This window comes from Lipotes vexillifer, unplaced genomic scaffold (assembly GCF_000442215.2).
Source record: "Lipotes vexillifer unplaced genomic scaffold, Lipotes_vexillifer_v1.1 scaffold993, whole genome shotgun sequence".
Taxonomy (NCBI): Eukaryota; Metazoa; Chordata; class Mammalia; order Artiodactyla; family Lipotidae; genus Lipotes; species Lipotes vexillifer.
Genome location: NW_006792406.1, coordinates 93,645 through 121,128, shown reverse-complemented (window position 1 = coordinate 121,128; position 27,484 = coordinate 93,645). Strand labels below are relative to the sequence as shown.

General features: G+C 37.8%; 1 protein-coding gene across 1 annotated transcript in view; it reads right to left on the bottom strand.

The window, feature by feature from the left end:
- Positions 1-23,848, bottom strand: part of CEP78 (centrosomal protein 78) — a 70,629-nt gene extending 46,781 nt beyond the window's left edge. Inside the window, 12 exon segments of the mRNA XM_007472123.1 lie at positions 3,727-3,855; positions 5,250-5,295; positions 6,472-6,607; positions 10,798-10,800; positions 12,255-12,366; positions 12,657-12,721; positions 14,472-14,585; positions 16,584-16,758; positions 18,998-19,101; positions 20,136-20,208; positions 20,300-20,472; positions 23,596-23,848. Of these exon segments, the coding sequence (XP_007472185.1) occupies positions 3,727-3,855; positions 5,250-5,295; positions 6,472-6,607; positions 10,798-10,800; positions 12,255-12,366; positions 12,657-12,721; positions 14,472-14,585; positions 16,584-16,758; positions 18,998-19,101; positions 20,136-20,208; positions 20,300-20,472; positions 23,596-23,848 (1,383 nt within the window).
- Between the last annotated feature and the right edge of the window lie 3,636 nt (positions 23,849-27,484).

Here is a 27,484-nt window from a genome sequence, read left to right as displayed (position 1 = left end):
ACTCTTTCCTATGTCCACACTGCTCAGTAAAGTTATGTCATCATTAGTTATTCCACTGTTCATTATCTCTTTGACTTGTAATGATATACTTAAAAACCTACATTGTTGATCAACTGTAAACTCTCTCAACGTCATGCTTTGTAAAATGAGGACATTCATACCATCTTCCCTTTTTTCTACCTCCTGTCTACCTTCCAAACCTAGCTTTTACGTTCTCAAAGTTGAAATTTATATTCTGTTCTATGTGCAGTTAAGTCTTCCATTATTTGAGAGTCAGTACGGAGTAATGTTTAAGAGAACAGGCAGAGCGCCTAAACTCAAAGCCTCAATCCAGCCCTAAATTAGGTACACTCTGGGCAAGTTCCTTCCCTGTCTTAGCTTCCTTTTCTGAAAAGTGGGAATGATATTAGCACCAACCTCATAAGGCTATTCAGAGGGTTAAATGAGTTAATATATGCAAAAACACTTAGAGCATAATATATACTAAGTACATACTACTAGTACACAATATATTTCAGTACATACCAAGTTAATACTAATACATACTAAGTATAGTTTAGGTTAGTTATTTGTTACTACATGCAAGTTGACAATAAAAGCTGCAAACCAAGATAGTATTTCCATTATTACAATTAAATTAATATTGCCCACTGCAGATGTACTGTGTCTCTGTGTATAGACTATACCTCCTTCTATACTGTTTCAGTGTCACTGCCCTTGTGTAGGGTGACCACATACCCCAAGCTGCCTTGGGCTGTTCCAGTTTATACCTGTTGTCCTGATGTTACAGCATTAGAGTGCCTCCTTACACTATTGAAGTGTTCTGGTGTGGAACACAAATTAGATAGGTGGTCATTACCCCTGTGTGTCACTGAAAAGGGGGACATCTATAGGGTCAAGTCTAAGTGGATTCTTCTCTTGCTCACCAATGGTAGGTTAAAAATCAACCATAGTTTAGTTTGCTTCATGTGTATGTCAGTATAGCCTTCCCTCCTCTGGAGTTCAAGTTCCTTCTCCTCTTCCTCTCCCTCCTTCCTTCCAACAGTGCCTAATACCTAGTAAGTACGGTATGTCTCAAGGTGTTTCTAAGCTCTCAATCACACAATCTCAATAGAAGTCTCTCAAATCTAAACTAGCTGCTCTCTGCACTGAATCCCCTATTACCTTCCTTTTTGGTTTATTCCCTCATTTTGCCGGATAATTTCTATAAATAGCTTAAGGTGTAGCACAGGAGGTAAAATTTTCAAATTACGTACAAAACATCTTATTCAGCCTCCACTTATGACTGATAGTTTGGCTAGATACAAAACCTTAGGGTGAAAATTATGTGCCTGAAAAACTTTGGAGGTATCTTTCTAATGCCTTCCAGGATCCATGGTGCTGATGACAACTATGATAAAGTCAGATTTTAACTTTTTTTTTAGGTGACCAGTATTTTTCTCTCTGGAATGGATGTATCCTCTCAGTAGTTTATTCTATTTTATTTTTTCATTATTTTAAAATTTCACAATGAAGGGTGTCTAGGTATAAGTCTATTTTTGTTCATCTTGCAGCTATTTTCAATCAGAGGCCTGACGTCTACTTTCAGCTGTGGGGAATTTTGTTGCCCTTTGACAGCTTCCCTCCATTTTTTTTCTGGGTCTAAAGTTTCTAATAGTAACATGTTGGATCTCCTAGATGCAGCCTCTCTAACATATTTCTATCACATTTTCCATTATGTCTTTCTTTTTAATATACTGAGAAATCTTTTTAATTCCTACTGAATTTATTTCATCAACCATATTTTCATTTCCAAGAGACCTCTCTTGCTTTCTGACCATTCATTCTCTTTTTAATTAACCCCCTAGTCTTATTTTATAGTTGCTAGCTCTCTTTAAACCTCTCTCAGGATACTAATTAGGGGTTTTTATTAAATTATTTTGTTCCCTAAATTGTCCCTGATCCTACTAGGATATGTTTTCACTCTTTTTCCCCCTCTCTCATGCTGTAAGCTTTACTCAACTATCAGGCAAATGACAGTTATTTTCTATTTAAGAATGAGCGCAGAAAGCTCCCTGAAGTCAACGACTGACTGGCTTCTTATGCAGGAAGAAGCGGGGAGTAACTGTAATAGCATCCTCCCCAAACACTCTTTTCTAGGGTGTAAAAACTCACACTAGCTGCCCTAGTTCTCGCCAGTTTCACTGTTTTCAAAATGAAAGCATCTCATTTCAGGAGCGTGAGGGCGGGGCTGGGAGTCCACTCCTCCAAACACAACCCTTCAATGAGCTCCCCTATTTCAGTCACACTTTTAACTAACTCCACCCTCTCTCCTACATGCGCATCTGAGCATGGGCCTACTTCTGCAGGTGGGGTCAGAATCCTCCTCAGTTGCAGGTGGTCGCTGTGCATATTCTAGGTGATGGTTTTCCTCTGTTCTACTGCTTCAGTTTCACACTCTTCCACTTGTCTTCCGTCTTTCAAATCTATGTTGAAATCTCTTGATTGTTGTGGGCTTATATACTTAAACACTTTGATACCATCATTTTAGTGTATTGTCAAAACAGACAAGAGCTGAAAGGGTTCTCAGTGCATTCTGAATCTGCTATTCTGTGGTCCCAGTGTTTAAACTTCTTGGTCTTCCCCAGTGTCTATAATTGCTTTTAGAAATACAATCTCCTGGTCTACTCGTGAAGGAAATGAACACAACACATCTAAAATGACAAGGAACGCGGGATAGATGCTCTAGGGTCTTGTCGTACTCTGCCATTTACTAATAAACCGCTTACGTGTGCTACAAATTTTAGGTGCTCATTTATAAAACGAAAGGGGGTAACTCTAAATGAACTATAGATTACTCCTACTCTAACATTTCACAATTTTCTAAGTTCTTTTCTTAAAATGTCTCTATATTATCATTAATTTTAATTAAAAAAATAAAAATCTAACTTTCTCTTTTGAAAATCAAATAGTAATTTCCATAGTCCTACAATAATGGGATAATTAGTTCTGAAACCTGTCAAGTTTCATGTTTCATATGAAAAGAAAATCATATTAAAGAATTTTTAAAAATTAAACATGGACTTTGTAGCACAAAGACAAGGTCCCCCCAAATGGTGTTCCCTTATTTACTAGAATTTTTCAGCTCTGCATTAAAGTTGAAATAAAATAAATGTATTATTTTTGAGGTTCAAAAATTTGTTATGAAAATCACTTTTTCTTTTCTGTCCATACAAACAAAAGTATGGAATGACATTAGATATAGGTTTATTAGGTAATATAATGGAGCTTCTTGATATTTTTTATTTTAGGAAAGGAGAATATCAACATTAAAGCTTTTTTCAACTTTACTTTTATTTAAAATGAGGTCAGATTTTCCTCTTATAAAAAGAGAGTCCAACTAGAACTGCCAATTTTCTCATCTGCAAAACAAGAGCACTGAATCAGCTGACTACATTCATTCAGAACTCAATTTCTTTATCTTATGATCACTAAGGTTCTCCCTTAATCTAATACCCTAAGGTTCTAAGGAAAGAAAAATATATTACTAATGACATGTTTTGATTTTTATTTCTTAGAGTTCAAATGTCCACCATTCACCTTGGTCTAAGCTTAAGGAACCATTCAAGAGGATACAATGCAGATGGGAGGGGAAAACAGAACCCTCACACAAGGTATGCAGTGTTGCAGTCAGGCTTCCGTTTGAAAAATAATCTTCTCTATAGCTTTAAAACGATAACTTTGTACCTGCAATGCTTCTTGTTTCAAACTGATTTTCTCTGGCTCTTCCTGAACACTTTCTGAGGAATCATCGACCTCTTCGATTTCTGAGGAGGAAGGACTCTCTACTGTCACAGTCACAGGAAATTCTGACTGCTTGAAGAAAGAAGACAAGATTGTATAAAAGATAACACAAGCAGATACCAAATATCCAAATATTAGAGGACATTTAACAAAAGTGATCTGAGGTGTCATTATTTATAAATGTCTCTCACTGCTCCTTAGTCCAAAACAGGCAATGACTAAGTAAAATTACAGTAACTTATTTTTGTTATGTTACTGTACAGACCTCTGTTGTACATGGTTAGGATTAGTAATGGGAATTGCCCATATTATTTTATTAAGTTTCTTTCGCAGAAGCCAAGTGAAGAGCCAACGTAAACATCTTTTCTCAGATCAACTTTATACTGCAAATGAAAAACTTATTCTTCACCATCAGACAAAAACAGTCTGGAAGAAAATGTAGTTTTTCGGAGGAGAATTCATCAGTAAGGGGACTGATAAAGAATCAGAAGAATAATCAGAAAGTCAATATATCTAAGCTGTGAATAATAAACATTAGAATTTTAAAAACTAAATCACATACACATACACAACTAAAAGTGACCCATCAAAAATTTCATCTTCTCACCACCCTTAAGCCAAAGGGTGTAATAGTGTAATAGTGTAATAGTAATACAATTCTCCTGTCAAGCTTCACCGCCACTGCAATGTTCTTCAATATGATATTTCCAAACATTTAAAAACTGACCTGGTCACAACCCCATAAAAGTCTACAGATCATAAAGAAGTGTGCTGGGATTATATAACTACGCAGAAGACAAGTCACTAGGACATCATTTTGACAACAAGCAGCAAACATGCAGCATAGGAAAATCCCAACAGTAGAACGAGGCACACACCCCTCCCTCTGGGCATGCAAGGGCAGGACTGACACCCAAGGTGCTCTTCTCTCAGTCTCAGCAGTGTTGCCTTTCACAGAGGAACTATGCAGTCTTCCAAGACCACTGGGAAGGAGAATCTGATACTGACAGTATTAGCTTGCCATGAGGCCAGAAGAGAGGGAATGTGTGTGGCCTTGATGAGAGAGCAGAGGTTTGGTATATGTTGCTTTATATTGGCTTTAAGATCAGGAATTTGTACATATAGCAAACAACATTTCTTGAAAACATATGAACATTCTTGAGTATGACAGCTCCATGTGAGGGGTCAGAAATGGGAGTCAAGTTCGTTTCACTGGGTAACAGCTGATTTGCAGACTGGAGAACAGGCTTCCTTGTTTACAAACATAACCACAAGGCTGCCAGTTGCGTGCCAAATCCACACAACTACACAGTTGCATTGGGAGAGCGACCAGACAAGTTTTAAATAGATTTATTTCAGAGAGGGAAATGCTTCTTGTAAGACTCTGCCAGTTTAAAAAGCAAAAAGAATGACTATCCCCCTTTCCCAATTCAACCCCCTATATATTATAAATGATAGCTACGTACCTGCAACTGATTACATACATCACGAGCTTTGATGAATGGAAAACCCCTAAAAAGATATCAACAAAATGAAGTTATATCTTGATGTAAATACATCACCAGTTAAACCCAGTTAATACAACTATTTAGTATTATGTACAGTATCCATACAGAATTGTGTATGAAAATAAGCTCAAAAGAAGGTCCTGGAGGGCTCTGCTACGGAGAAAACTGAACAGAATTTAGCCGACTGGCTTGGTGATAACTCTCTGAACTGCTGAGAGGCCCCTTCAGTTCCTATGTTCAGGATGGTTGAGATTTCAGTCTCACTTCTTTAACTGGTGATATTAATCATTCTCTAATTTACCACTCCATGTGACAAGGATGTACCTGAGATGAAGTGTCTCAGAAAGAAGATAGGAAACCACAGGGTTGTTAAACTCAAGTGCAAAAACTGGGGATACAGTTTATGCAACAGCAATTCACATTACCATTTGCAAAAGGTAGTCGGTTGTCCAATGGGGATTATAAACATCCATTTAACGTGAGCAACTGAACAGATATATTTTACACAGTAACTACTTCAAGTACTATTTAAAATCAATTCTCTTTGTTTTCTTAAGCAATTGTTAACCTCCAATTTCGTGAATACTACCAGGTAAGTCACTTGAAAATAATCTAGAGCCATCTATTTCACTTAGCAAGCCTAAAGCTATAGTTCAACAATTTTATTTACAGTTCTATGACAAAAATTACTATGAACAGCTATCCCCTGGATAAGTAATCAGCTAAAGCTAGTTTGACTCACTAAAGCTGATTTACTGAGTTAAGCCAGTTGGTTTAGAATAGATCTACTCCATATTTCTCATCCATTCTGCATTAAACTATTTCCCATGCCTAAAATGTCTTTTTTCCCATTCGTACATATCCAAATTCCTACTTCTGTGCTATAGGGCTTGGGCTCAACTACACCTGCCTTTAGTGAAACTTTTCTCACCTGCACAATTGGAGATAATTTTAGTCTCCTCATGACTCCCACGGGTTACCTCTGTTGTGACACTTGAGAAACAAGTTGAAACTCCCAATTATTTTTTGTTTTTCTTCCTTAGAGGGCTCATTAGGCCAAAGCCATATGTCAGTTATCTTTTTTGCTCTATAGAAAGCACCAGAGACCGCCCACATAATAGAAGTTCCAAAATAAAGAATTCTGAATGACTGAAAAAGACAGGGAATGCAAGCACGTTACCTGTTCCTTTTTGCACGTTCTGCAGTACGCCACGGCAGGAAACCAGACACACCAGGTGGTAGAGGTTCAGGAGCATAACATTCTTTACCAGCAGAGTGTTTCCTTCCACTACTAACAGGTTTCTTTGCAGCCAAGCCTATGTTTGACAGAGCATGATAAGAAGGAATCAAGATGCACCAAAGGTCTACAGAGCAAGTGTCACACGTGTACACTTTGAAAGGAATCAAACAGGCACTTGACAATGATGCCAAGGCCATTAATAAAAATAGGATCGTTCTGTAAAAAAGGTTTTACATAAGCCAGCATTGTTTAAAAATATAAGTTCTCTACAGTAACAAGTTATTTTAACTAAAACAAAAGTACTGAGATGTGCAGAAATGCAAAAATAAATTTTTTAAAAATCCCAAAGAATGATACAGTTTATGTATCATGCAGAAACACTCAAGTTTATTGACTCTTAGAACACCTTTGGCATTTCTGAATCTCCAGGATAGAGAAACACAGATACACACCCATGACTTCTGCCAAACAGAATCTTTAGAATTAGACCAAAATTTCAATTTAAGATGAATTTTTCTATGTAAAAACAATAAAAGTTATAAGACTACAAGTTGCTGGGTGGTAGGTGAGTCAATGTTACCCTCCTATAAGCATGTCAACATTCACTGCTCATTTGATTTCATATAGAAAACACACACAAAAACAAATGAAACCCACTGGATAAAAGAGTGAAATGTGGACTCGGCGGCTCTGGCATTTGCAGATGACATGATACTATACATAGAGAATCCTAAAGATGCTACCAGAAAACTACTAGAGCTAATCAATGAATTTGGTAAAGTAGCAGGATACAAAATTAATGCACAGAAATCTCTGGCATTCCTATATACTAATGATGAAAAATCTGAAAGTGAAATCAAGAAAACACTCCCATTTACCATTGCAACAAAAAGAATAAAGTATCTAGGAATAAACCTACCTAAGGAGACAAAAGACCTGTATGCAGAAAATTATAAGACACTGATGAAAGAAATTAAAGATGATACAAACAGATGGAGAGATATACCATGTTCTTGGATTGGAAGAATCAACATTGTGAAAATGACTCTACTTCCCAAAGCAATCTACAGATTCAATGCAATCCCTATCAAACTACCACTGGCATTTTTCACAGAACTAGAACAAAAAATTTCACAATTTGTATGGAAACACAAAAGACCCCGAATAGCCAAAGCAATCTTGAGAACAAAAAATGGAGCTGGAGGAATCAGGCTGCCTGACTTCAGACTATACTACAAAGCTACAGTAATCAAGACAGTATGGTACTGGCACAAAAACAGAAAGATCAATGGAATAGGATAGAAAGCCCAGAGATAAACCCACGCACATATGGACACCTTATCTTTGATAAAGGTGGCAGGAACGTACAGTGAAGAAAGGCCAGCCTCTTCAATAAGTGGTGCTGGGAAAACTGGACAGGTACATGTAAAAGTATGAGATTAGATCACTCCCTAACACCATACACAAAAATAAGCTCAAAATGGATTAAAGACCTAAATGTAAGGCCAGAAACTATCAAACTCTTAGAGGAAGACATAGGCAGAACACTCTATGACATAAATCACAGCAAGATCCTTCTTGACCCATCTCCTAGAGTAATGGAGATAAAAACAAAAATAAACAAATGGGACCTAATGAAACTGCAAAGCTTTTGCACAGCAAAGGAAACCATGAACAAGACCAAAAGACAAGCCTCAGAACGGGAGAAAATATTTGCAAATGAATCAACTGACAAAGGATTAATCTCTAAAATTTACAGGCAGCTCATGCAGCTCAATAACAAAAAAATAAACAACCCAATCCCAAAATGGGCAGAAGAGCTAAATAGACATTTCTCCAAAGAAGATATACAGACTGCCAACAAACACATGAAAGAATGCTCAACATCATTAATCATTAGAGAAATGCAAATCAAAACTACAATGAGATATCATCTCACACCAGTCCAAGTGGCCATCATCAAAAAAACTAGAAACAATAAATGCTGGAGAGGGTGTGGAGAAAAGGGACTGCTGGTGGGAATGTGAATTGGTTCAGCCACTATGGAGAACAGTATGGAGGTTCCTTAAAAAACTACAAATAGAACTACCATATGACCCAGCAATCCCACTACTAGGTATATACCCTGAGGAAACCAGAATTCAAAAAGAGTCATGCACCAAAATGTTCATTGCAGCTCTATTTACAATAGCCCGGAGATGGAAACAACCTAAGTGCCCATCGTCGGATGAATGGATAAAGAAGATGTGGCACATATATACAATGGAATATTACTCAGCCATAAAAAGAAATGAAATTGAGCTATTTGTAATGAGGTGGATAGATCTAGAGTCTGTCATACACAGTGAAGTAAGTCAGAAAGAGAAGGACAAATACTGTATGCTAACACATATATATGGAATTTAAGAAAAAAAAAATGTTATGAAGAACCTAGGGGTAAAACAGGAATAAAGACACAGACCTACTGGAGAACAGACTTGAGGATATGGGGAGGGGGAAGGGTGGGGGGTGATAGGGCGAGAGAGAGACATGGACATATATATACTAACAAACGTAAGGTAGATAGCCAGTGGGAAGCAGCCGCAAGGCACAGGGAAACCGGCTCGGTTCTTTGTGGCTGTCTGGAGGGGTGGGATAGGGAAGGTGGGAGGGAGGGAGACAAAGAGGGAAGAGATATGGGAACATATGTATATGTATAACTGATTCACTCTGTTATAAAGCAGAAACTAACACACCATTGTAAAGCAATTATACCCCAATAAAGATGTTAAAAAATAAAAATTAAAAAAGAGTGAAATGTGGAGACATCCTATATTTCAGTAGTAGAGAGTCAAGTACCTTTATACGAAATATTTGGTAGCAGAAACTAGACCTACGTGCTAATATTTTATTTAGAACAAGCCATATATTAAAATTCACATTTAAAAACTTAATTTGAATTTACTGAAAACCAACATCATAGGTTAAAATGGTTATATTTATCCTTCAAATCTACTATATTTTATGTTATTTTATTTATTTATTTTAATAGATCTTTATTGGAGTATAATTGCTTCACAATTCTGTGTTAGTTTCTGTTGCACAACCAAGCAAATCAACCATATGCATACACATGTCCCCATATCCCCTCCCTCTTGAGCCGCCCTCCCACCCTCCCTATCCCACCCCTCTAGATCATCACAAAGCATCGAGCTGATCTCCCTGTGCTATGCTGCTGCTTTCTACTATATTTTAGCAGCATTAGGATGGAGTGTAAAATAGACTGCATGTGGTAATACAGGACAAATATTTCATAGAGTGTAGCTTATTGATAATCACCACATGATCCCGTGTGACTTATATGCCTCTTAAAAATATATAGGAGCTCAGTTCATTTTGTACTATTCTGTTTAACTTAATTACCCTCAAAAAAAATGTTTATATGCATGTGGTTTATATGTGTATACCCTTCCTTTACTTTCAGAAACTAATGAAAATATATTTGTAATAAAATTTTTAAAAATTACACTTTTCTTGTTAGGAGCTAAAAAAAGTTTCTAACAAAAGTTCCCATCTTTTTTTAGGCATACATAATTGCAATATAAATGTGACATAATTCACACCATTATTTCACCCCTATACTCACCTGGATATAACTATATACCCAGTCATGGATTTGGCTTACCTCTATGTCTCCAAATAACTGAGGCAAATACAAAAAAAAAGCCCAAGAAATAAAATTACTCTTAAAATAGCTCAATGAGCTTGTATACTTCAGTTACATTTCCACTTTGCTTAATCATGCTAAATAAAAAAAATTTTTTAATTGTTTTATTCTCATTCCATGGTGCCCTATTATATACCACCATGTACTAATATTATAGAATTCCTAGTATGTTTTACATATACATGTTTTATTTATATATATTTCTATTTCTAATATTATAGCAAAAGTCAACTTAGCTGTTTTAAGAATGCTTTACATATGATATAAATTTTTAATAATAATATGTAATTAGTGTGATATCACAAATCTTTGTATGTACTATTTGATTATTAAAATATCACTGTCTTGAAATAACTGGCAGACAAATCATAGGCTTTCTTTTTGATTTAATAAACACTCTTAACAACTTCTATTTAATACACTATTGTCCAAGCAAGTTGATTAATGGAGAATCAAAAACATACATCTTTAAGTAGAAAAAAAAAAGCTGTATTTATGAAGATGTTTACAATAGTTTATTTTAGGTTATTTCCAATTTTTCACCAATTTAAAAAATTGACCAACTCAATGAAAACTTGTGAATACAATGTTAAAAAGTATAACTATGAATCATAAAATTTAAATTTAATATGAAAAGATAAGAATGGAAAATTATATTTAAACTATGTGGAATTATGTTTATAGACAACAGGAACAGAAAATAAAAATGTAAATATTGCTTGATAGAATAATGAGATTAGAGGTGGTCTTTTAAATTTTTCATTCTTATGCTAATACAATACCTTTATAAAACCTAAAAATCTTCAAACAACACATTTTTTTTTAAGTGTGGTAAAATACACAAAACAGAAAATTTATGATTTTAACCATTTTAAAGTGGACAGTTCAGTGATACTAAGTCAACAAATTTTTAAAACTTTCAGAGGGCACCTGAATAAAAGATGTGTTGTCCATTGGTGATTTTAATGTCTCTGGTATATAACTAAAGTTACCATAAAACTTTTTCTGGGAAATTGTCAGATCATAAACATAAAAAATTTATTTTGCTTTATATTAAACTTTATTGTTTTACTGTTTCAAAATTCAAATTTACTCACAAAAAAGAGTCAGTTTCATATTAGATTTGGTTTCACAAATGCTGCTCCTGCTATTCATTCTTATCAACAACAAAAAAAGACTATTTGTGACTAAAGATAATATGTTCCAGAAAATAAAAAGTTAAGGTCTCTTAGAAACAATACAAACGTTATCAGTAGAAGTAAGTTATAGGAAATTTATATATTCAGGAGAATGTGAAACTTATACCATTGATTATTAAAGGGTTTTAAAAGCTTTTTATTACATTTGGTAACAAAATTATAGGCTTAGTTGTGAAATCTATCATTTTAGATTTTATGGATTAACTTTCTATGGGTTAACTATAATTTGGAAAATTAAATACACATTACAGTAAACATTTAGAAAATGTTTTTCTAAAATGTTCCATCTAGGTCAATAAACTTGTCTGTATAAGTCTTTTATAAGGATAATACATATTTCAAGTTTTTGTTATTATTGAGAGAAACAAGATATTACCTGAATCAAAAATTTAGGTAAGAATTTCTAAGAAAGAAGAAGGGAACAATGGGAAGGTTGGAACTGGGAAGAAATTTTGTTTCTTATAGCACAAAGGGTAATTCTTCATTAAAAAAAAAAATCATCCCTCAAGAGCACCACTACTAAAATTATCATCAAAGTGCACCCCAAATTTCAATTGCAAAGTATTAGAAGTAATCATCAACCAGGAAACATTTTCAAAATAATGAACTTTTTATGAAATCCAAACAATGATGTTGGTTAATATTAATATCTCTTTAAATTCATTTATTATATCTACATTCTATAAATTCTCATAAGTATCAAAATAATTATAGTCCTCCTAATATGCATGTGATTAATATTGGCTGTTTTAATTTTAGCACACTGGAAAACATAAGGGGTATAAATTCTAGTAGCATTAAAAACAAGAAAAAGTTACCAATTCTAATAGTAGCTTTTCCTTTTCGACCACTTCCCAAAATTATAGTTCTCTTTTTCTGTCTGGCAGCTTTGGATGGTTCCTTCACAGATGGAGAAGTTATCCACTGGTACTGAGAAAGAAATAATAAATATGCCATTTAAGTTCCAGGTAATTTATGAGGGTTTGATCTTAACTGGAAATTAAGATATTTTAAGTTAATAAAAGGTTTTCAATCTGCATTTCTCAGAACCTAAATTAAAGAATCACACAACATTTTCAAAGACAGAAAAGCCATTCGATTTGACTAAAAACTTAGTTTTAAGATGGCAGAAAGTACCTTGATAATTTTCTTTTAAGGAAGAAAGAGAAACAAACCATTAAAGAGAAATTATTCCGAGAGAACTAAAACACATTATATACCTCTGACTTGGCACTCCTTCCATTCTGGAGAACTTTTTTGATAACTGATTTCATCACAGAATGATCTAAAGTAAAAGAAATTTAAATTAGAATAATTATCTCCCAATGAGTAGCTATTTCCATTTAAAACCAAAAGCCAACTAATTATTGCTTTTCCCATAAAATTAAATATGAAATCTACATTATGTAATTATACACTTATTTCCCCCTTTGTGTATTCTAATTTCTTCCTCAAAAACCTAAGATGCCATCTTGCAGACTGCCCCCAATGGCTACTATTTTGGCAGCAGCAAAGGTCAACTTTAAACATTTTGCAACTAAAGTGGCTTTGGATACCTCTGGATAGAAAGTACAGTCTGAGCACTGTCCAGACACTTAGATACCTAAAGGGCATCTAAGATAACAAACCAAAGTCCTGATATTCCCTCAAAAGCCGCTCCTCCCATCAGCCCCCTTCTTCTAAGTGATACCACCCAGTTGCACACATAATCATCAATGACTTGTCAACTTGTTACTATTTCCTTCATACCCCACGTCTAATCTATCTGCAAGTCTTGTTAGCTACACCCTCAAAACACAACCTGAATTCAACCACTTTTCACTTGCTCCAAACTTCCAGCCTAAGCTAAGCCATAAACATCTCTTATTTGGACCACTGTGATGGTCTCCTAACTGGTCTCCCTGTTTCTCTTCTTTATCCCCCCAAGTCTATTCTCTATACCAGGTCATCTTATTGAGATACTATTTGGATCATGCCTTTTTCCAGTTCAAAACCCTCTACTCATTTAGAAGAATCCACAACTTTACTCTGGCCTCCAAGACTTTACAAGAGCAGACCCCTGGCCAGCTCCTTGACCTCATGTCATACCACATCTTCTTCACTCAGTCCTCTGGCCGTGTTGGCCTCCTTGCTTTTCCTTAAATACTCCACCCACCTACCTGCCTGCATACTCATTGCCTCCTTGTCCTGGAATGTGCTGACCCCAGATCTTCCATGGCTTACTCCTCTCTTCATTCAGGTCTCCGTTCAAATGCCACTTCTCCAGTGAAGCTGTCCCCTAACAAACCTATCCAATGGAGTCCTACCTGCCCTGCCCCACTCTCCTTACATTAAGATATTTCTGCACTTCCTTCTATCTAAAATTATATTACTTATCTGTTTACTCATTTCTATCTGAACTCCTTCACTAGAATGTAAGTGCCATGAGGGCAAGGCTTTTGTCTGTCTGGTTCACTGCTTTTTCCCTAGTGCCTAAACCCGTACCTGGCACACAGAAGGTATTAAAAATATTGTTAAACTGACAAATGAATAAAGTACTCCTTGCAAGAATTCAGAGGTTGCACAAGAAGGAAATAATGCTCTCGGTGGAAACAGGCTTAGTATCTAGGTTCACCTCTATTCAGAGTACAGATAAGAAAAATTTACAAGTATAACTCACTTTAATTAGTAAATTATCTGCTAAAAACATATGGGAAGTGCAACATTAGAAAAGTACAGTTGACGCTTGAACAACATGGGTTTGAACCTCACAGGTCCACTGACACACGGATATTTTTCAATAAATATGTACTATCGTCCTACACGATCCAAGGCTGGTTGAATCCACAGAAGTGGAATCACTGACTATAAACTTATACCCAGATTTTCAACTGCATGGGGGGGGGGCGGCACCCCTGACACCCACGTTGTTCAAGGGCCAACTGTATATGATCAGGAAAGTTAAGCACGTGAAGTTTTAAAAACTGTCAATACGTGAACAAATTCTTTTTGTTTTGCTATGTGTTAATCAATTAAAAAAAAAAGTGACCACATACCAACAAGTGGATTTTTTCTTATATCCAAAACGACCAGAGTTCTGTTGGTTTCAAGGGCCTTTAGTAAAGCCTTTGCTCCTTCACTGGTGAGGCCACACTGCTGCAGGTCAAGTGCTTTGAATGAAAGACAAAAGGTCACCTGCTAACTCTATACAGATTTGACATATAGACAACTCTCATTTTCTCATGTGTGGAAGAGTCCTGCACAAGACCAGTCATGGCAGGTTTGTAATTTGGGGTATGGAAAAAAACAGAAACGTATACGCACACACATAATGCATAATCCAATTTAAAAACCTCTTCTTGGATGTGCAATGATAACCCTGCCTTTAGTGCCAATAAATCATCCAACATATTTTACAATTAAAGAACTGAAGAATAACTGTATATCACCTATGAGCAAAAATCACAAAATGAATCTCAGTTCATAATTAGCAAGGGCAGCAGTGGCAGTGTAAAACTCAAGCAAAAACTGGTGGAGCTCAGAAATGCACTGCATTCTTTTGATCATGATCTTGAGCTCCAAATCACACTTGAAACTAGTTAAAAGGGGAAAACAAAATAGAAGAAATGTAACAACTTTTCCATTGTTCTGTTAGTTTTAGAACAAAAAGACAAGTCTAAAAGGATACAAATAATAACAAATTCAAAGAATGTGTGAATAGAGAATACACACTAAAAACCTATCATGAAAGTATCATGGTCAAGAACTCTCAGTAAAAGGTCAGACAAAAACCAGAACAAATGATCATGACTTCTAGTAGTTCTGGGGCTGAACAACCTACTCATTTAAACCAAAGGGATCATCACAAAAGCACAGGTATTAAAAAATATTACATGAAAGGAAACTATCATGAGTCTTTTTTTTAAGTGCTGTGTGTACCATCGCATTAAAATAACTGGAGTCTTTCAACACCCCATGACACACAGAAATAGCAAGTCAGACATGGATCTGACAGGATATGATACAACCCTTACAAACTCTCACTACAGAAGAATGGACACAGGGTATAATTAACCAAGTAGCCAAATTAATACAAACAGCCAGTAAACCTCTCAAGTAAATCAAATGAATACAAAATAAAATGTGGTTATTCTCCTATCAGATTAAGCCAAGATTCTGTAAGAAAAGCCTTTAAAATGTATATACCCTTTTGATCCAACAACTCTCTTTCTAAGAATTTAACCAAAATAAATAGTCAGAGATATAGGTAAGGATATATATCAGAGCACTATTTGTAACTGAAAAACTGGACATAGCTTATATACAACAATGGATAAGCTATGTGTACTGTGGCATATTCATATAATGAAACACTGAACAGTCACAAAAAATGATGCAGTAGATGCAAATTTACTGACTTGATAAAATGCTCATACTAAATTAACTGAAAAAAGTTATAAAATTTGGAGTAATCTTACTTGCATAAAAAAGGGAGAGGTACTCATTTTTGTGGTTTTACAGTTTTTTAAAAGTGCTACAAGCCAGTGTTTGTGAGAGGCAGGCTTCACATCCACTGTTCGGGTGGACTACAAATTGGCATAGCATTTCTGGATGGTAAGCTGGCAACGTGTATCAAAAGTCTTAAAAATATGTCACACTTAGTCATTCCACTTCTAGTACCTTATTCTACAGAAGTAATCCCGATGGACACAGAGATGTACATACAATGTGTTCACATTGTTTCTGACAGGGAAAAGCAAACTAAATCTAATTGCAAAGAATTGATTAAACTATGGGACATCAATACGATGGAATACTACATGATACATCATTAAGTGAAAAAAGCAGGAATATGAAATAGCAAGTATACTACAATTCTATTTTTGTAATCCCTAAGTGTACAAATATATTTATAGAAAAAAAAAAGACTGAAAGTATATACATCAAAATGAACAGTGATTATGTCTGGGTATTCAGATTATAGGTAATTGTTCTCTTGTTACTCTGTATTTTCTATAAAGAATATATGCAACTCAGAGAAAATTTAAAAGCGAAATAAAAGCTACCAGAAAAATGAGGCTTTAAAAAAAATCCTATCACAACGTATCATGCCAAAAGCTAAGCACATATAATATTAAAAATTCAATATTTTCAATTTCAGAATTTACCTCTAAGCCATAAATCCTCACTAAGAGATTCTGCAAAAGCATTTGCACCCAGGTCACCAATAAGCGTGTTGCAGTTCAGAGTGATGCGCCTCAAACCAGCCATACAGTCAAGGTCAGGTCTCCTGTAACGAAGACTCTCAGCCCAGGTTTCTTCATGCCTTCTGATAGTCTGATACTTCAAAGATTTAATGGGATGAAATTAAGATGCTTGAATAAGGAAACACGGTGTGCCTACTGAGTATGGCTTATTATGTCAGAGATTTACACACACACACATCAAGCATATATGCCAGGAGAATCAACCTGAGAAATTTAACAGTCAGTTCTGGTTTACGAGTCCAGTGACCCAGATTCTAGTCGGTCAGTGATTAGATTCCAGCCACTGGATGACCTGTTTCTGAACAGTTATGTAAAGCTGGACAACTCAATTACAGTCTATGAATTATTTTCCTTATCTTCTAAGTCAGGGAATTGGTTCTAAATTCTCTCATTGCTGAGGTTCTAAATTTCATCATTCTGTCCTCCTACAGTCTCCAAACACCTGACTGGGCAACCCATAAGAAAACTTTTTTTTTTTTTTTTTTTTTTTTTCCTTGCGTTATGCGGGCCTCTCACTGTTGTGGCCTCTCCCATTTGCGGAGCACAGGCTCCGGACGCGCAGGCTCAGCGGCCATGGCTCACGGGCCCAGCCGCTCCGCGGCATGTGGGATCTTCCCGAAACGGGGCACGAACCCGCGTCTCCTGCATCGGCAGGCGGACTCTCAAGCACTGCGCCACCAGGGAAGCCCCATAAGAAAACTTTTTAATATGCATCTTATTTATTAACAAATAATATACACGAAGTTCTATACATATAATTTATGTACATTATAAACTACACAGATATTTTTTAAATGATACAAAGGTAAACAGTTCTAATATTTTCTTTTCCTAACTCCTAAGGCATTATTTTATTTTATTTATTTTTTTAAAAATATTTATTTATTTATTTATTTGGCTGTGCCAGGTCTCTAGTTGCGGCATGCCAGATCTTTTAGTTGTGGCATGTGGGCTCTTAGTTACAGCATGCATGTGGGATCTAGTTCGTTGAGCAGGGATCGAAACCAGGCCTCCTGCATTGGGAGCACAGAGTCTTAACTGCTGGACCGCCAGGGAAGTCCCGGGTATTATTTTTAAAGCTATATTTACAAACTGGATCTCACATGCTACCTAGGGTATGCACACAAACTTTAGAGGCCTGGACTATGCAGAGCCAGTTTGATGTGCCTTGGGAAAATAATGGTTTGACATTTAACCACAAGTATTGTCTTAAAGACATTCAATTCTTTATATTCATAAAATAAATTTTGGTAACAGGGAACACTGACTTTAAATGAAAAAAGTCTTATTACATTCTTGAAAAAATAAGACTCAAAGTGCCTTTGACACTCTAAAAGGAAAATCATTAGTGTCATTTTTCTATTAACAGTAACTTATAAAAGCTACAAGCAGAAATAACAGCAATCACTTACACAGTGCTTAGTATGTGCCAGGCACTATTTATACAAATTAGTTCATTTAAACCTCATAATGAGGCATAGAGGTTAAGTGATTTGTCCATGACCACTAGCTATGAAATGGGAGAAAGGGAACTTGAACCTAGGCCATTTGGCTTTGGCACCCAAGTTCTTGACTGTTTTCTATCCCAGGGGTCAATGGACTTGCCCTGTATAGGCTCAAAGAATTTTTCAATTTTTAAAATCTAAATTAAAAGATTTCCAGTTTTGTGGGCTATACAGTTTCTGTTGCAACTACTCAACCCCACTGGTGTAGGGTGAAAGTAGCCACAGCTACCATGTAAACAATGTGACTATGTTCCAAAACACCTTTCTTTACAAAACCAGGCGACAGGCTGGATCTGGCCCACCAGCCATAGTTTACCTATCCCTGATCTGCACCAGCAAACTATTAAAAAGGCTTCATGTAAAATTATTAAATAACTTTAAGCCTAAATACAGTAATTATAACCACTGTAAAGTTGTTAAGGCATTATTTTAAAAACTGTATTTACAAATTGCTGACATAGTGATTTTTACTAGTTTATAAACTACATCAGCTAATAGACACTGGATTCATTTAAGTCTTGAAGACTATAATGGCATAGTTTCTTCCCAGTATCACAATAAATGTTTTCAGTAACTAAAAATACATGAAAGTATTATTATATATTATATATTAAATGTCTGATTTCTAAAATTAAGTGGACTATCTTTACTAAATGGTAGAATCCCAAACTGAAAATTGGTCATATTCTTTCAACAAAACTAAAGCTGCACTCACATGTATCAAAAGACAAAAATTAACTGCCATCTGTATCAATATATTAATGTACTTCAATCACATATGTTTTCATGAAAGTTTAAACATAAAATCACCTTTAAGATCTTGGCCATGTGATCTGCTCCCTGCCATGTCAGATTACACCCCGTGAAGTTTACTGTCTTAAGAGTGATAGAGTTCTTTATACCTTGACAAATAACTAAAAGGGAAAAAAAAAACCACACACACAATAAGATGAAGAGCCTATACATTTGTCAATCTTGACTTATTTGCTTTTCTTGAGTCAATTAGAGGTTTATAGCCACATTCTTGAAATCATTAACTACAATCTTCCCAAACAGGTAATTGACTGATACATTCTAAAACTTGTCAGTAACGAAGTGTTATTCCAGTTTACAGTAACAGTTTAATTCTATTTAGATACTAAAACTTAATACACTGAATACTGCAAACTTTATTCCCAACCATTTTCCGATACAGGAAAAAAAAGAAAAAAAAGAAAAAGCATAAGATTCTTCCTATTTTCATTTCCAATGATACATCCCAATCTTGATTATCAATCAACGATTTAAATGTCAACTATAAATCCAGTATTTTATTAGGTGCTATGCAATATGCTAGAGCAATAGAAGATAGAGGACCTCAAACCCTCTGTTCCCTCAAATTGAAAGGCAGGCTTCCTGACCCCTCCAGACCACTACTGGACACAGGGAACACACAAGAATGTTTCAGGACCCCAACCAACAGTCACCTGCTTTGTGATTACTTCCATGATACACCCCTGCCAACACCACTGAGTTTGCTGCTCCTATGGGACGTTACATATATTTCCTATTTTAACACATACCACAGTGCATCATAATTATGATTGCAGATAGATGTTCTAACAATTTAAAGAGAATGATGACTTTTTTGCTCTTTACATCTTGCTATTTCCCTTCCCATAATATTTCTTGAAGAGAAACCATAAAAATATAAACAAACACAAAAAACAGAAAATATACAAAATGTGTGGTTTGTGGCTTAACACAAACTTAAGTAAAATTAGTTCTGACAGTATCCAGTATGACAAACTTCCATGGTATAAATGAGAATGGACCAAGGTTTGAGCAGGTACAGGAGACAATCCAGGCATGAACAACACCAAGAAAAGGTGGACAGGAAGTAACACGGTGTGTAGGAAATCATGAGACCAGTCTGAAGGGAAGAGACTTAAACAAGACTGAAACTCACTTTCTAAACCTCCATCTCCAATTGGACAATTCGCAAGACACAGGTGCACCAAAGTGGCCGATTTATTCAATCCCTTTAATGGGGAGAAAAAGTTTAAAATTTTATTGGTTTAGTATGCCCCAAAAGCAACTATTGAATGTTGGCATGACACAATGAAGGCTTACCTTTGTTAACATAGTTAAGTCTCTCTCTCTCAGAACTAGGCCATTTAGCTCCAGGTTCCTTAGCGCACCCGACGCACTTACACAGCATTTAAGAGCTTTACACAACTGGAAGGTCACATCTTTATTTCTTATCGCAGGAACACGACTTCTGTAAACTTTATTTCTGTCAGAACCTAAAGCAAAATTATTGTAAAATGAGTGACTTAAACCATACATTTTATCATCATTAACAAGCATCTAAAAAAAAAAAAAAAGCATCTGCTCTGTGCTAAGGATTAGAAACGACTCCTGCCCTTAAAGCCTTCATTAAGGAGGGACGTGTGTAAACTCAAAATTTCAATCACATGAGATAAAGAAACATAACCTTTATGCACAGAGATTCCTTTGGAGGCAAAAAGTTATATCTAAGTGATGGCTTCATGATAAACCTGAAGTAGAATCTAGAAAGAAGAGACTATGCAGAGTTGGCAGTAGGAGGTGCATTAACTGCAGAGGGAGCACCTGTGCAAAGCCACTCAAGCCTGACACCTGCTGGGCACTGTAAATACTGCAGGTGGGGATGACTAAAGGCCAGGGGTCCAAGTGTGAGAAGAGACAGAAATTAAAATAGAGATGTTGGCCGAAGCAAGCGTGGGAGACAGCATGGCTTGCATCCCAAAGGTGATGAGGCCTGGGGCTACCACTGGCTGAGTAAGGGTGCCTCCGCTAATTAGAAAAAGACGCCCTGCTGCTGAAGGACGGATTAGATAAAGGGAGTGATCACAGAAAGCTCCCCTTCCTCAGGGCCAAATAGCCCCACGAGGCTTGGAAGAGCACAGTTCAGACTACAAGCCTCTGTGAAGAGCACACGCTGGGCGGCTAGTGTGCACTAACTCTGTGTGGGCAAAGCCATTAGCAGCATTATTTTAAGCGTATCTTTTTATTGTAGAAGATCACTCAACCCAAGTAGGCAGGTGAACTTAGAGGAACTGAGCCCAGGGGCCGCAAAACCACCCAGAAGCTTCTGCCATAGTCCTGGTAAAATGGAATATGGATGAAGAAGCAAATTTAGGAGGAGGCCAAAATCTACAAGCTAGACCCACTGGATGCAAGACATAAAGAAAGTTCAGTGAAGGAACTCTGAAGAGAATGGGCTCTGCAATAAATTTTTCTTACATTCAATGTAAAATATTAGGCAAAATTAAGTACAGTGGCCTTTACGGTCCCTTCCAGCTATAATTTCTTTTGATTTCTAAGGCAGTACTCTGGTTAAGTAAAGTCCCTTCAGAGGTACAGAACAGTTCCTACGACCTGAATGGGATGCAAAGAATAATAGGACTTCTCTTCACCAGGGGATGAGTTGAACTGTCCTTGAAGAAGAGATAACAGATGGTGTGAACCCCAGATCCTAGAAAAGGGCCAGGCAAACGACAAGTATTCAGGTTTTTGAAAACAAATGAACAATCATTTCCTCTCCTAGATCTTCACACCCTTCCTCTGCTGGCTACTTTTTCTCAGCTTATAAACATCCTCAAATATACCCACTTAAAAACCTCTCAGACCTATGATTCTTTGGATCTTCTTGTGGGTAACCTAAGTCTCTCCCATGCCTTCAAACACCTGTCCTCCCAAAAAGCCCAGATCTGTACCTTGGGCCCAGACCCATCTACCAGGCCCCTCTAAAGCACTGAAGATGAAGTAAGATCCTCTCCCCACCCCCAATCCCTTCCTACTGTGCTCTGTATCTCACAAAAAGATGTAGCTGTAAACTGTCACCCACGCTTGCTGCCCTCCCTTTTCTAACTGGTCACCAGGCCCCACCCAATCTCTCTCGGATCTCCAAAATCCAGTCCCACCTTTTATAATTTAAGTGGGACCCTTAGATTACAATTCACCCTGCACCCAATCAACTGCCTTCCACACAGAGGTCTGAGTGAGCCTCTAAACCAGAAGTCCATCTCACTGTTCTTTAGGGTTTCCCACAGCCTTCAGGATAAACATCCAAACTTCTGACAGGACAAACAAGGCCCCTTTCTGTTGGGCCCCACTAGATTTCCAGTATCAACTCTCATTTCTTTCCCAAACCCTGAGTTCCACTTCTGTACCTTAGTTTTGCCATTTTTTCTTATATTTCTTAAACTTTGACACACACTTCTCCCTCCTGCTACCCCAGGAGCTTCTACATATCCTTAAAAAGGATGGCACCTCCTCCAAGAAGCCTACCCTGAACTTTCCCTTCCAAGATTCTGTGCTCTGCAAAGGGGAAAGGTGGGGGGGAGGGATAAATTAGGAATTTGGGATTAACATATATACACGACTATATATAAAATAGGTAATCAACAAGGACCTACTGCATAGCACAGGGAACTCTACTCCATATCCTATAACAACCTGTATGGGAAAAGAATCTGAAAAAGAATGGATATATGTATAACTGAATCACTTTGCTGTACACCTGAAACTAACACAATATTGTAAATCAACTGTCCTCCAATATAAAATAAAAATTAGATTAAAAAAAAAGATTCTGTGCTCTTTAGCACCAGAACTCACTTCTTCCAGAGCACTGACTACTGTGCTTGTGTTTACCTGCCGCCCAGTAGAAGGGAAGATTACCTAGGGCAGAAGCATCGTCTCCAGCAGCCCTTGGTTCTGACAACTCATTCAAGTGCCAGAATACTTTACACACATAACCTACTTCATTAATTCTAAGAACCCACAGAAAGAGTGGTTTTTAATGTCATTTTACAAGTGTGGGGAATGTAGTTCAAAAGTAACCTGCCCAGGCCACAGAGAGCATAAGCCCTAGAATTCAAACCCTAAGCTGCCTTCACACCTGTGCTCTTCCCACTATATGATATGACTATTTAAAAAAAAAATTTTTTTTTTCCTGAGCCCTGTTTTAATGTAAAGGAAATGAAGCTGGGATATATCAATTTCCTAATCGCTTTGGTCTGTACGGGACAAAGTCATTCAACAGACCAAGTAACATCTGTGGAAAAATTAACGATGCTCCAAACTGTGCTAAGTGTTCTACATTGTAGAGTCTACAAGCATTAACAGAGTGCCTCCTTGTAACCGCCATAGAGAGTGGGTCCTGTTAAGCCCATGCTACAGATGAGAACACTGAGACCTAGAAGCCTTACGGCACTCCGCCGGGGTCACCGAGCTGGCAGGAGTCCTAGGCCGCACGCCCCGTCTAGTGCACGCACACCCGGGCACTGGGCACCGGTTCTAGTGCCCACCCTCCACCTTGCACCATCAAACCCCGCTTCGCAGCGCCGACACCAGAGCCCCTGGAAGCGGGAACTACAAACCTGTCTCGCCAAGCCATGGCTGGAAGAAGCTCTTGATACAGATCAGGGGCAGATCTTTATTAATCTTGAGGGTGCTCAGGAGCGGCGCCCAGTCCACCGCGCGGAGGCGGTCGGCGTTGAAGTCCAGCACGCCCTCCCGCAGTGAAGCGCGCACGGCGGGTAGAGGCACCGAGTCCTGCAGCGCGCACAGGTACTCATAGTGCGAGACGAAGTCGGCCGCGCTGTTGCGGCGCAGCTTCACCGAGTGGATCATGGCCCCAGCGCGGCCTCGGGGGACGCTGGCTGCGGGCACGATGCCCACACCCGCCTGGGGACCCCGGCTCGCCTCCCGGTCCCTCCGGCGCCCACCGCCTGGCGGCTGCGGCCACGCAGCGTGCGCAGGACCTGCGTACCAGCCAGAAGACGGAGGGCTACGGGCCCCAGCTAGGCCGGCCCCTCGATGCCGCGCTCCCGCGCCGCTTCCCGCTTCGCAGAGCCGGCAGTTGGCGCCAGCCTCATCGCCCTCCGCGCCGCGGGGCTGCGGTTCAAGCCGGTTGGCGGCGCCGTGGGGGTGGAGCTAGAGGTCGTCAGCGCGCTCGCCGTGCGTCAGCACGCAGCCCCGCCTCCCATGGGGACCCGGTCTGAGGAGCAGGGGAGGGACCTTCGAGACTAGGGCCGCGCGAAAAGTAGGTGGTTTGGAGAATTGGGGGTTTCCAGAAGGCGTTTACTGACTGATCCAAATAAAAGTGAGATATGGTTGTATCAATGCATTTTAAAAGTAGTTAAACTCCTGATAAGTGTCTGTGCTCGCCCCGCCCAGGAGAGAGCGTGCCCTCCGTGAGGGACACATGAAAGGCTGAGTGAATGTCTGCCTGTGGTCCCTTACCTCGTGCACGGGTGTGTAAATTTCTGCGGAAAGCTCTTAATTTCTGTAATTTCTGCTGACTTGACAAGGTGGTTGGCAAATGGTCACGTGTTCCATGCATTCAGGACATGATTGTGGTTACTAATAATCACTTTGTTTTGTACTGATAATGATGGCAAACTCTGGTAACTAGTGCTTTCTGTCTCCTAGGCATTATTTTAAGCACTGTTTCAGTATGAAATCATTCAATTTTCCTAACAACTCCACAGAGAATTTACTACTGAATATCCACTTTACAAAAGAGAAACTGAGGCGTAGGAAGTGAAGTAACTAAGAGGAAGACCTCAGACAATTGGTGTTAGTAAATTAACCCTGCAAGGAGGCCGTTAGACTAGTGATGTGGCCGTCTACATAAACCAACCAAAATCTAAGCCTGTAAATGCCTCAGGATTACGAAAACCGCTAAGGACAACTAGTCACAAACCACCAACTAGGCTTTAAAGCCATAGCAAGTCAGTAATTTACTTGCTTTGCTTCTGCCCTTTTAAAATAAAAACCTCTGCAGCTCCTGTGGCTGGAGTGCTCCTCACCACTTTCAGTTTTGTGATGCCTGAATTGAATCTATTTTTGCTCAAATAAAGTCTTAAAATTTTAAATATGCCTCAGTTTGTCTTTTAACATTGGCCGTAGAAGTTGGATGTGTATCCAGTGTCTAGAACAGCAGTCGTCCTCTGGTCAGGCCTTAGGCATTACGTGTACAACGTTCCTCTTCTATCACCATCTTCTGGATGCCTCCACCCACTACCAGCTCCCGCGCATCAGATCCCCTAAATGTGGTCAGCAATGGCTTTCACATGCAGCGTGCTCACATTATAACATTGCAGACACTCCTCCGTCCTCCAGCCAGTGTGTGAAGTGAAACATTACCATTCCTGTTGAAGAGTCTGGTGTGACCACTTTCCCGAACACAGCCACTCCCCAGCTGATCCTGGGTAACCACTCTTCTGAACTTGGTCTCCATCACTGCCATGGGTATCTTTAGATTTATGCTATATTTTTAGGTATTCTTAAACAGCATATAGTATTCTACTATGTTTTCTCTTGTTACTTGCTTTATTTAGTGTTATCTTTGCTAGGTTCATCCATGCTGACACATAAAGATCTGTCTGGTTCATGTACTTTCCTCGCTATGTAAGATCCCCATGTAGAGAAATAGAATAATTTATATGTGTATTTTCCTGTTGATGGACATTTAAATTGTTTCCAATTTTCAGTATAATTTCTTTTTGAAAAAAATTCTATACAATCTTTAAAGGTTGCTTTACATTACAGTTATTACAAAATATTGGCTATATTCCCTGTGTTGTACAATACATCCTTGAGCCTATCTTACACCCAGTAGTTTATATCTCTCACTTCCCCACCCCTGTATTGCCCCCTCCTCCCCCTCCGCACTGGCAACCATTAGTTTGTTATCTATACCTGTGAGTCTCCCTCTTTTTTGTTATATTCACTAGTTTGTTGTATTTTTTAGATTCCATATATAGGTGATATCATACAGTATTTGTTTTTGTTTGACTTATTTCACTTAGCATAATGCCCTCCAAGTCCATCTGTGTTGCTGCAAATGGCAAAATTTTTGTTCTTTTTTATGGCTGAGTAGTATGCCGTTGGTTACATGTACCACATCTTCTTTATCCATTCATCTCTTGATGGACACTTAGGTTGCTTCCATATGTCGGCAATTGTAAATAATGCTGCTACGAACACTGGGGTACGTGTATCTTTTCAAATTAGTGTTTTTGTTTTTTTCGGATATATACCCAAGAGTGGAATTGCAGGGTCATATGGTAGTTCTATTTTTATTTTTTTGAGAACCCTCCATACTGTTTTCCACAGTGGCTGCACCAATTTACATTCCTACCAACAGTGTACCAGGGTTCCCTTTTCTCTACATCCTTGCCAACATTTGTTGTTTGTGCTCTTTTTGATGCTAGCCATTCTGACAGGAGTGAGGTGATACCCCAGTGTAGTTTTGATTTACATTTACCTGATGATTAGCAATGTTGAGCATCTTTTCATGTGCCTGTTGGCCATCTGGATTTCCTCTTTGGAAAAATATTGATTCAGTTCTTCTGCCTGTTTTTTAATCGGGTTGTTAGTTTTTTTGATGTTGAGTTTTATGAGCTGTTTATATATGTTGGATATTAATCCCTTATTGGGCATATCCATTGCAAATATTTTCTCCCATTCAGTAGGCAGTCTTTTCATTTTGTTGATCATTTCCTTTGCTTGCAAAAGCTTTTAAGTTTAATTAGGTCCCATTTGTTTATTTTTGCTTTTATTTCCTTTACTTTAGGAAATGGATCCAAAAAAATATTGCTGTGTTTATGTCAAAGAGTGTTCTGCCTATGTTATCTTCTAAGAGTTTTATAGTATCCAGTCTTACATTTAGCTCTTTAATCCATTTTGAGTTTATTTTTGTATATGGTGTTAGAGAATGTTCTAATTTCATTCTTTTACATGTAGCTGTCCAGTTTTCCCAGAACCACTTATTGAAGAGACTGTCTTTTCTCCATTGCATAATCTTGCCCTCTTTGTCGTAGATTGGCATAAGTGCATGGGTTTATTTCTGGGCTTTCTAACCTGTTCCATTGATCTATCTGTTTTTGTGCCAGGACCATACTGTTTGGATAACTGTAGCTTTGTAGTATAGTCTGAAGTCAAAGAGCATGGATCCTCCAGCTCTGTTCTTCTTTTTCAAGATCGTTTTGGCTATTCAGGGTCTTTGGTGTTTCCATACAAATTAAAAATTTTTTTTGTTCTAGTTCTGTGAAAAAATGCCATTGGCATTTTTATAAGGATTGCATTGAATCTATAGATTGCCTTGGGTAGTATGGTCATTTTAACACTATTGATTCTTCCAATCCAAGAACATGGAATATCTTTCCATCTGTTTGTGTTATCTTCAATTTCTTTTATCAGTGTCTTATAGTTTTTGGAGTTCAGGTCTTTTGCCTCCTTAGGTAGGTTTATTCCTAGGTA